Genomic DNA, 11,730 nt, shown 5'->3' on the forward strand with positions numbered 1-11,730 from the left:
GGGCAGCTTCGGTTAAGCAGAGGGAGTTGCACCAGGGCTGGTCACGCAACAAGAAGAGAACTCTGTCGAAGGACAGCGACCTCCCAACACGGAGGGGAGGCACAGGCTGCACCCTGCCACTCCTTGCTGTCAGCCCTGGAAAAAGGTGGGGTGTGAGTGTCAAGGACTGGGGAGGTGGGAGGGAAGAGTCCGGCAAGGCTTAGGGAGTGAGCAGGAAGGGCAGGAGCACATCCTGGAGGTGGGAAGGAAGGGATGGAAAGGAGGCTGACAAGTGGGGGGTGGTTGCTCCTCTGAGAGGAGGCCCCGCCCCACGCTAGCCCTGCTGTCAGTCCTGATCATCCCCGGCAGGGTTCCCGGATGTGCTTTCCGGCGTCCATCTTGGGAGGCTGAAGAACCTGAGGTATTTTGTGACGAGGCTCGTCTCAGGTCAGCAGAGGGAAGAGCCTTAAACCTATCCAGTTTTCAAGGTGAGGGCCCCGAGGGAGAACTGAGGGACCCCCCCCACCACAGAGAGAAGCCCGCCCGGCTTGCTGTACCCCTGCCGTGGGACTTGTAGTTCGCGGAAAGGAAGATGGTAGCTGAGGGCTGAGGGACGGGTCCTCACGGCAGAGGAAGGGAGGAGATGCCGGCCCGCTAGGGAATAAATAGGAAGACATTGAGGAGGACCGGGGAACCCCCACCTCAGAGGATGGATTCCCAGAGATTCCCACCCTGCTCCTCAAATCAGCCCTCCTCGAGCTCCCCAGTCGGCTCAGGCTGAGCGGCCGCCCTCTTGTTGCTGGGTGAGGGGTGTAGGGGACAGGGAAGGGGAGGCCTTGTTCTGGGGGTCCCCTGGCAAGTCAGCATGGGGAGCTGCCTCCAGCCGGCAGAGGGAAGACTCCCAGACCCTGCTGGGGAGAAGAGTGAGGACTGAGGGGTCACATTGAGAGGTGACAGCGTGCTATCAGCCCTCGTGCTTGGCACTTCTGCCTCGGCGACCGCTCTGGTGGCATTCGAGGAACCCTTCAGCCCGCCACGGCACTGTAGGAGCCCCTCTCTGGACTGGCGGAGGCTGGAGCCGCCTCCCTCTGCTCACGGGGAGGTGTGGAGGGAGAGGCCCGGGGGGGAACCCAGGCTGAGTCCCGTGCTCGCGGTCCAGCCGAGTTCTGGCTGGCGCTGGCGTGGGCTTGGCAGGACCTGCACACCTAGCGGCTGGCGGGCACCTCCGGCCCAGAGCAGTGAGGGGCTTAGTACCCGGGCCAGCAGCTGCAGAGGGTGCCGGCGGCTGGCACTGTGCTCAGTTCTCCCCAGGCCTCAGCTGCCTCACTGCAGGGCAGGGCTTGGGACCTGCAGCCCGCCATGTTTGAGCCCCCCCTCCGCAGTGGGCTCCCTGGTGGCCCGAGCCTCCCTGATGGGCGCCACCCCCTGCTCCATGGCGCCTGGTGCCATTGACTGCCCAAGGGGTGAGGATTGCAGGCGCTGCTCGGGACTGGCGAGCAGCTCCACCTACAGCCCCAGTGCAGGATCTACTAGGTGAAGCCAGCTGGGCTCCTGAGTCTAGTGGGGACTTGGAGAACCTTTATGTCTGGCTAAGGGATTGTAAATACACCAATCAGCACTCTGTGTCTAGCTCAGGGTTTCTAAATACCTCAGTCATTACTCTGTGCCTAGCTCAAGGTTTGTAAATACACCAATTGATACTCTGCATCTAGCTAACTTAGTGGGCACTTGGAGAACTTTTCTGTCTAGCACTCTGTCTGTAGTTCAAGGATTGTAAACACAGCAATCAGCACGCTGTCAAAACGGACCAATCAGCTATCTGTAAAATAGACCAAACCCTCTCTGTAAAATGGACCAATCAGCAGGATGTGGGTTGGGTCAGATAAGGAAAGCAGGCTGCCCAAGCCAGCAGTGGCAACCTGCTCGGGTCCCCTTCCACACTGTGGTAGCTTTATTCTTTTGCTCTTTACAATAAATCTTGCTACTGCTCACTCTTTGGGTCCACGTCACCTTCCTTTAAGAGCTGTAACACTCACCATGAAGGTCTGCAGCTTCACTCCTGAAGCCAGCGAGACCACGAACCCACCGGAAGAACGAACAACTCCAGATGCACCACCTTCAAGAGCTGTAATACTCAATCTGAAGGTCTGTAGCTTCACTCCTGTCAGCGAGACCACAAACCCACCAGACAGAAGAAGCTCCGGACACATCTGAACGTCTGAAGGAACAAACTCCATACACACCATCTTTAAGAACTGTAACACCGCGAGGGTCTGTGGCTTCATTTTTGAAGTCATCGAGACCAAGAACCCACCAATTCCGGACACAACATGTGCATCAGAACAGACGTGAGGCCACCCGGATCACCCCCGTGGTAGAGTGCTGGGAGGTGGCTGCCACCTCATTACCTCCCACTGCTCTCAGCGCTGTGGAGTTTCACCTGAGGTTTTGCCTCAGGCCAGCAGAGTGGTGGGGGCCTGCCCCTGTCTGAGAACATGTGACAATGCTAATTGAATGCTGAGGGGGCCATGAACCTCAGAACTGTGGGACTCTGGGAGTCTGGCCAGCCCCAGCTGCCATCATAACTGGAGGGTCTCCCTCACTTCCCCTTGCAGGTGCTCCAGGAACCAGGAGTTGAAGACCTGGGTGTGAGGGACACATACATCCTAAAAGCACCACAGCAGAGGAGGCCCAGGCACTGCCAGGAGTCAAGGTGAGTGCACAGCCTGACTCTGTACCAAGGGCCCTACCCCCAGAAACAGGGCAGACCTGGCAGCACCCAGCCCATAGCCACCCACTGTCATTCCTGGTGCCTCAGACTCTGCCTGCCAGCTGTGCCTTGAGGTGCTTTCTCACATCCTCCTACAGGTTCCCAGGAGACAAACCCCCTAGAAAGACAGGCGACCTGTGAGGCCCTAGAGCACCACCGTAAGGGAAGAAGAGCTGTAAGCCGGCCTTTGTCAGAGCCATCATGGGTGAGTTTCTCAGCTGAGGCCACTGGCACTGTCCCTCTCTCCCTCAGTCCTGTGGGATCCCATCATATCCATTCATGCTCACACGTTTACCTGCTGCTCCTGAGCAATATTCATCATGCCTCTCTCTCCAAACATTCCATGCCCCAGCTTTGAGCAAGGCTTCCAGAAGCCAAATTTCATACTAGAGTTGGTAGATGCAGAGGATCCCCCACATGAGGGAGAGGAGGAAGCCTCCTCCATTTTCTCTTTCTCTCTCCATTTTTTATTCCCCTCCTCCTCCTCTTCTTCTTTCTCATCCTCATCCTCTTCTCTGATTCTGCGTTCTCCAGGGGACAAGGATATGCCTGCTGCTGGGATGCCGAGTCTTCTCCAGAGTTCCGCTGAGAGTCGTCAGAGTCGTCCTGAGGGGGAGGACTCCCCGAGTCTTCTCCAGAGTCCCCCTGAGGGGAAAGACTCCCAGTCTCCTCTCCAGATTCCTCAGAGTCCTCCTGAGGGCGAGGACTCCCTGTCTCCTCTCCAGATTCCTCAGAGTCCTCCTGAGGGGGAGGACTCCCTGTCTCCTCTCCAGATTTCCCAGAGCCCTCCTGAGGGTGAGGCCGTCCAGTCTCCTCTCCAGAATCCTGCGAGTTCCCTCTTCCCCTCCACTTTATTGAGTGTTTTCCAGAGTTCCCCTGAGAGTACTCAAAGTCCTTTTGAGGGTTTTCCCCAGTCTCCTCCCCAGATTCCTGTGACCTCCTCCTTCCCCTCCACTTTACTGAGTCTTTTCCAGAGTTCCCCTGAGAGTTCTCAGAGTCCTTTTGAGGGTTTTCCCCAGTCTCCTCTCCAGATTCCTGTGACCTCCTCCTTCCCCTCCACTTTATTGCGTGTTTTCCAGAGTTCCCCTGAGAGTACTCAAAGTCCTTTTGAGGGTTTTCCCCAGTCTCCTCCCCAGATTCCTGTGAGCTCCTCCTTCTCCTCCACTTTATTGAGTCTTTTCCAGAGTTCCTCTGAGAGTTCTCAGAGTCCTTTTGAAGGTTTTCCCCAGTCTCCTCTGCAGATTCCTGTGAGCGCCTCCTTCTCCACTTTATTGAGGCTTTTCCAGAGTTCGCCTGAGAGTTCTCAAAGTCCTTTTGAGGGTTTTCCCCAGTCTCCTCCCCAGATTCCTGTGAGCTCCTCCTTCCCCTCCACTTTACTGAGTCTTTTCCAGAGTTCCCCTGAGAGTTCTCAAAGTACTTTTGAGGGTTTTCCCCAGTCTCCTCTCCAGATTCCTCTGAGCTCCTCCTCCTCCTCCCCTTTACTGAGTCTTTTCCAGAGTTCCCCTGAGAGTTCTCAAAGTACATTTGAGGGTTTTGCCCAGTCTCCTCTCGATATTCCTCAGAGTCCCACTGAGGGAGACAACTCCCAGTCTCCTCTCCATAGTCCTCGGAGTCTGCCTGAGGGGGAGGACTCCCTGTCTCCTCTCCAGATTCCTCCTGAGTGGGAGGACTCCCTGTCTCCGCTTCACTTTCCTCATAGTCCTCCTCAGGGGGAGGACTCCCAGTCTTCTCTCCAGAGTCCTATAAGCATCTGCTGCTCCTCTACTTCACTGAGTCTTCCCCAGAGTTTCCCTGAGAGTCCTCAGAGCCCTCCTGAGGGGCCTGCGCAGTCTCCTCTCTATAGTCCTCAGAGCATTCCTGAGGGGACGGACTCCCAATCTCCTGTCCAGAGACCTCAGAGTCCTCCTGAGGGGGAGGATTCCCTGTCTCCTCTCTACATTCCTCAGTGTCCTCCTGAGGGGGAGGACTCCCTGTCTTCTCTCCAGTTTCCTCATAGTCCTCCTGTGAGGGAGGCCTCCCTGTCTCCTCTCCAGATTCCTCCGTGTCCTCCTGACAGGGAGGATCCCCAGTCTCCTCTCCAGACTCCTCAGAGTCCTCCTGAGTGGGAGGTCTCCTTGTCTCCTCTCCGCTTTCCTCACAGTCCTCCTCAGGGGGAGGACTCCCAGTCTTCTCTCCAGAGTCCTGTGATTATCTGCTCCTCCTCGACTTCACTGAGTCTTCCCCAGGATTTCCCGGAGAGACCTCAGAGACCCCCTGAGGGGCCTGCTCAGTCTCCTCTCCAGAAACCTCTCAGCTCCTTCTTCTCCTACACTTTAGCGAGTCTTCTGCAGAGTCCTCATGGGAGTCCTCAGAGTCTGCCTGAAGGGCCTGCCCAGTCTCCACTCCAGAGACCTGTCAGCTCCTTCTCATCCACTTCATTGAGTCTTTCCCAGAGTTCTCCTGAGAGTCCTGAGAGTCCTCCTAAGGGGCCTGCGCAGCGTCCTCTCCAGAGTCCTGTCAGCTCCTTCTCGTCCACTTCATTGAGTCTTTCCCAGAGTTCCCCTGAGAGTCCTCAGAGTCCTCCTGAGGGGCCTGCCCAGTCTCCTCTCCAGAGTGCTGTGAGCTGCTCCTCCTCCTCCACTTCCTTGAGCCCAGTCAGTGAAGAGTCCAGCAGCCCAGTAGATGAAGATACAAGCACCTCAGACACCTTGCTAGAGAGCGAGTCCTTGACAGACAGTGAGTCCTTGATAGAGAGCGAGCCCTTGTTCACTTATACACTGGATGAAAAGGTAGACGAGTTGGTGCGGTTTCTTCTCCTCAAATATCAAGCGAAGCAGCCTGTCACAAAGGCAGAGATGGTGACAAATGTCATCAACAGGTACAGGGGCTACTTTCCTATGATCTTCAGGAAAGCCCGTGAGTTCATAGAGATTCTTTTTGGCATTTCCCTGAGAGAGGTGGACCCTGAGGACTCCTACGTCTTTGTAAACACATTAGAGCTCAGCTGTGAGGGGAGTGTGAGTGATGAGCAGGGCGTGCCCCAGAACCACCTCTTGTTTCTTGTTCTGAGTATCATCTTCATGAAGGGCACCTGTGCCTCTGAGGAGGTCATCTGGGATGTGCTGAGTGGAATAGGGGTGCGTGCTGGGAGGGAGCACTTTATCTTTGGGGAGCCCAGAGAGCTCCTCACTAAAGTTTGGGTGCAGGAACATTACCTAGAGTACCGGGAGGTGCCCAACACTGCTCCTCCACGTTACGAATTCCTGTGGGGTCCAAGAGCTCATTCAGAAATCAGTAAGAGGAAAGTAGTGGAGTTTTTGGCCATGCTCAACAATACCGTCCCTATTTCCTTTCCACCCTCGTACAAGGAGGCTTTGAAAGATGTGGAAGAGAGAGCCCAGGCCATAATTGACACCACAGATGACTCCACTGCCACAGACAGTGCAAGCTCCAGTGTCGTGTCCCCCAGCTTCTCTTCTGAGTGAAGTCTGGGGTAGATTCTTCCCTCTGAGTTTGAAGAGGGCGGTCGAGTTTCTACGTGGTGGAGGGCTCGGCTGAGGCTGGGGAGAACACAGTGCTGTTTGCACTTCTGTTCCATATGGGCGGTTAAGGGATTTACCTGTTTTCCTTTTGGGTATTTTTCAAATGCTTTTCCTATTAATGACAGGTTTAAATAGCTTCAGAATCTTAGTTTACGAATATTAGTCACAACGTGTATTGCTGTTTATCTGGTTTAAGATTTTGATGTTTTATAAAAACAAAAACACACACAAACACACCACATTGGGAAAACCTTCGGCCTCATTTTGTGACGTGTCACAGGTGAATGTGGTATTGCTGTAGGAATTTTCTTGAAACTGTGAAGGAACTCTGCACTTAAATACTGGAACAAAGTAAAGGATTGTTAATATTTGCATTTCCTCAGGCCCTTTAGTTTGTTGTTCTTGAAACTAAAGATACATACCTGGTTTGCTTGGCTTATGTAAGAAAGTAGCAGAAAGAAAATTGTAATAAATAAAAGTGCCTGTGACTCATTTATTTGATGACCATTATATCAGCATTTGCTCATAGAAGTTACTGTTAGTAGTGAAGTTACTATTAAAAGCAAGACTTATCCCTACCCCTAAAACGGTAAAGTGTAGCTACAGACGCCATATCAGGAATGTGGTAAGATTTTCTCTACAATCTAAAGAGTAAGTTTCAAAAGGAGTGGGGAGGTAAGACTCCAGATGGAGGCTTTGAGTAAAAAGGCTCTGAGCTAAGGCAGTTTTGGGCTTTGGGAAACTGCAGGTGCTTCTGTGGGAGCTGATTGTTATGAAGCTGGGTGGTGGCAGGGCCCAGATTCTCAGAAGGTGAGAGAAAAGCCTGGAATGGAAAACTACTTGAGCAGTTGGCTCTGGGTGGAGGATGAAGCAGAGAGGAGTCTCCACATGGGGAAGTCATGGAAGGTGTCCTGTGGCTCTGTCACTGGGGAGCGTGAACACAGTGCAAGGACTAGGTGGTTGATCCCCATCATCTGCAAGGGTTTCCTGAGAAATGTGGTGAGAATTCCTTGATGTGGTGCTCAGAAGCCTCCAGGCTGGCACTCATTTGCCTGGCCAGGAAGAGCCAGAGCCCATTCCATTGACAGGAGTTTTATTTGGGTTCTTTTGAAAGTAATGAGGACAAGTCTAAGCAATGTGTAGATTTTTAGTGGAGCTTAAATAAAACTAGTGATTTGGATGGATGATCAGTGGGGAAGGCGAAAAGGAGTTGGTCCTTAACTCAAAATCTATAGTCATTGAGTTGCATTCAGCTGTGAAAGCCTCTCCTTACTTGAATGATACAATATATCCTTTTAGAAAGAAAATGTCCTGAGTTATATCTATGAAGTAAAACTTTTGTTTCCGTTCATATTCCATGACATATTCAGCTAGATGTTCTCTGAGGTTTTGGATAAATAAGAATTTTTCTCAAAAGACAGTGGTAGACTCTGGGGTTATAATCATATTGATGACAACTGCCATTTATTAAAATTCCAAGACATGCCAAGCTGTGTGCCAGGTGTTTTACTCACATTACATACATTCCAGCAATTCTACAGCACAGGGATTATCAAACCCGTTTTACAGACGAAGAAGCTGAGGTTATAGTTCATGACAAATTCCCCAAGATCCCATCACATGATTAGAAAGTGACTGGGCTGGGGCTTGAGTTCTGAAATCATCTAGACCCACACTGTCCCCACTCCTCTCAGCCTGAACATAGCCTTCTTCCTGTTAAGTCACTTCTCTTCCCATTTCCTAATGTCTTCCAGGTAACATAAAGAAGAAACCTGTGACAAAGTATTCAGATGGGCCTAGAGAAAAAAGGTGACAATGGGAATCAATACCATTCAGGGATCGTTTGGGCTTTCTTTAGCTAAATTCTTCCTGTTATGAGCCCTAGGTTTCTTGAGAGCTGACTGTGTCTGGGTGCCAGTGCTTTTGTCCAGCCCCAGGCCTTTCCCACATTACAGCACCCTCCAGTTGATCTCCCCTGTGTGCTCCCTTGTGCAACTCTGGAAGCTGGCGTGCTGACTAACTTCTCACTGTGGTCTTGCCTCTGAAACCTGTGCCCAGCCCTCAGTGCAAGAGCCCAGAGACATCTGCCCTTTCCCTGACATAGACCACTGTGTGTCCCTGGAGAAGTTCCCTGAGTGATCCATCCCTCCCTGGGGCTCCTCCATGATAAAGGCCCTTCGATGTGTATATTCACTTTAGATAGTGACATTTCCATACCTACGCTGGGCATCTTCAACACACTCTCAGCGTATTTCCATATAGGCTGCAGAGTAAAATCTGATTTTCCACATAACATATGGGCTTGTGGCATGTAATCCTAAGGTCAGATATAACCTATTTGAAATCTTCCTAATATTTGATACTTGTAGTATGATTTTAATGCGATGCATTATTTGAAACAGGGCACTGAACACAAACAGAGATGAATAAGCTTTTGTAGATGATCAAATGCCAATATTTCCTTCATAAACTTTGTGGATGAGGAAAGGCTATAGACATCGCTTTCTAAATGATCTACTAGAAGGTGAATTGGTAAAGAAATAAAACCGTAACAAAATCTTGAAGACTTCCTAGAAGTTGACCAGGGTACTTTGGGCGACATGCCAGCTCTGATGAGACATAAACAATAGTTAAACATCCTTCCACTGTCTCTTGTGTGTGTACCTGCCCCACAGGAAAATCCTGGCTTGCAGTGAACCACAGGCACGTGTATAGCTGTTCAGGAATGTTCCGTCCTATGCAGGGTAGCAGAGGCTCAAAGGGTAGGTTATTTTTCATACACCAAAAATATGAGAGAATTCTCAGCCTAAATAAATTATATAGGTTATGAAAGGACAGTGCCAAGTGATATTGAGGGATTAATGTTGACCCTCCCTGCGAAGACTTACAGAATTGTTTTAAAACTGCATGTAATGCTGTATTTGAAACCACCAGTCACCTCATAGGTGCAAGAAAAAGTTGGAAGATTTCAAGCCTATGCTGACATTCCCAGAAACAATTCCATGCAATGAAGGGATTTCCTGTCATCAATTATAAGAGTTGCTTTTCATTGAGCCCTGTAATAACATATGGGAGAGACTACAAGGGCCCGTCTCCATCTTGTCTAGCTCGCTTTCCTGGCTGGTTCATTTGTAGTTAGACAGAAGCCAGTGCACCGCTCCCATGCTTTCGTTTCTGTTCAGCGCTTAACATCTGTTGTGATGTCGAGGGACAAGGTGAAAGCAGCTTGGATTCCTGGCTGAGGTGAAATCCAGGATCCTCTGTGGATTAGTTTGTTATACCATAACAGAATATCACAGACTGTGTGACTTAAACGGTAGAATTGTATTTTCTCATATATCTGGAGGCTAAATGTCTAAGATCAAGATATGGGCCAGTTTGATTTCTTCCCTGGCCTCCCCGTGGCTTGCTGATGGCCACTTTCTCACTGAATTCTTACATGGATGTTCTTTGGTCTGTGTGTCTGTGTCTTAATCTGCTCTTCTTATGAGGACACCAGTCATATTGAATATGATCGTAATCATAAGACCACATTTTACCTTAGTTGCCTCTTCAAAGGGTCTGTCTCCAAATACAGTGATACTCTGCAGTACTGGAGGTTGAGACTTGGATATATGAACTTGGAAAGAGGGACACAATTCAGCCCATAACACCCTGCCAACTTAAATCAGAATTTATTTGCACAAAAATAAACTCGTGTTAAGCCATTTAACTTTCAGGGACTTTTTTCTCTTCCATCAGGTTACTGTTAATGTGACTACAGGAGTGCTCCTCTTCCTTTTCTTAGGGTCATTTCAATATTTGACTTAAAAGTAAATGGTGCGTGTATTTTTGTTGCAAAAAAATTCTTAAAGTACATAGAAATGGCATTGTTGTCTTTACAAAGTTCCTCCAGAACTCAGCCTCCTACTCAGAAGTTTCCACAATTAACAATGTGGCTGTGTAAATTTTAAAATATGATTTTTGATTTTGCCTTTCCTAAAGATACATGTGCCATTTTATATATACACATATATGTACATATACACACATGTGTAATGATATAATGATATACATATAGGTTTGCCACTTACCTTTGCCACTATTATAGGTTCAATTGCCTCTTCCACAAAACGCTACATTGAAATTAACATGTGGCATTGATTTCGTGATAGGATTAATTCAAAGTTCGTGATAGGATTAATTCAAAGTTAAATTGAGGTTATTAATGCTGGCCTTAATGGAAGTCACTATGAAAAGGGGATATTTGGGCATAGAGATATGAGTAGAGAGATGTCAATGTGAGTAGACACGGAGGGAAGACAGCTAGGTACAAGGCATGGAGAGAAGCCTGGAAAACATCCCGCAATCACAGCCCTCATAAGGAACCAATCTTGTGTACACTTTGCTCTTGGGCTACCAGATTCCAAAACTGTGAGACAATGAATTTCTGTTGTTTTGTCATCCAGGTTGTGGTACTTTGCTATTGCAACCCTAACATGCCATGATACTCACTTATTAAAATGTATCCAGCATCTTTCCATGACAGCACATAGAGATCTGCTTTACTTCGGGGACTTCTCCCGAGGATGCCAATTTATTTCTGTACAATAACAATAGCATTCCCAATGTTGAGTGAGTCCTGATGTAAACTGTGGAGTTGACTTAATAAATAGGTGTCAATACAGATTCATCAGTTGTAGCAAACACGCTATAATAATACAAATTGTAAATAATAGGAGACACTGTGTGTGTGTGTGTGTGTGTGTGTGCGCGCGTGAGGCAGGGCAGGGAGGATGGTGTAGATCTGTGGGAACTCTGTAATTTTGATAAAGTTTTCTCTCTGTATTTTTGGATTAGCAATGCTCTAAAAATGAAACCTATTAGCTTTTTAAAACATGCAAATAATTTGAACAAACACTTTATCAAAGAGGATATACATATTGGAAAGAGGCATGTGATGTCATTTGTCATTAGGGAGATGCAAACAAAAACCAGAGAAGATTCCAATATGCACTTATTACAATGGCTAAAATCCAACAATCTAAAAATATCAAATGTAAGAGAGGATATGGAACAACGGGAATTCTCATTTCTTGCTGGTTGTGATGAAAACTGATACAGGTGCACTTTTAAATCAGTGTTTTCTGCACCTCTTCCTATGACATGGTGAAAGCTAAAACTATAGGAACTGAAAGCAGAACGTAGTTGCCAGGGCCTTTGCAGAAGTGCAGTGACTGACCTCAAATGGGATGCACGGGAGAATTTTAGGTTGATGAAACCGGTCATTATGATACTTGGATGGTACATATGGGCCTCCATGCATTTGCCAAAATACATATAACTTCACATAATAGTTACATTTGATGTGTATTTGTGAAATTTTTTAACTTTTGTCTTACATTCAGGGATAGAAGTGCAGGTTTGTTACACAAGTAAATTACGTCATGGGAGTTTCTTGTACAGACTGTTTCATCACCC

At 48.7% G+C, this 11,730-nt stretch overlaps 1 protein-coding gene across 1 annotated transcript; it reads left to right on the plus strand.

The window, feature by feature from the left end:
• Positions 1-3,288: 3,288 nt before the first annotated feature.
• Positions 3,289-6,748, plus strand: LOC107126531 (uncharacterized). The gene has a single exon (XM_074029809.1). The coding sequence runs from the start codon at positions 3,295-3,297 to the stop codon at positions 6,211-6,213; it is 2,919 nt and encodes a 972-aa protein (XP_073885910.1). The 5' UTR covers positions 3,289-3,294; the 3' UTR covers positions 6,214-6,748.
• The last annotated feature ends 4,982 nt before the right edge of the window (positions 6,749-11,730 follow it).

This window comes from Macaca fascicularis, chromosome X (genome assembly GCF_037993035.2).
Source record: "Macaca fascicularis isolate 582-1 chromosome X, T2T-MFA8v1.1".
Classification (NCBI taxonomy): Eukaryota; Metazoa; Chordata; class Mammalia; order Primates; family Cercopithecidae; genus Macaca; species Macaca fascicularis.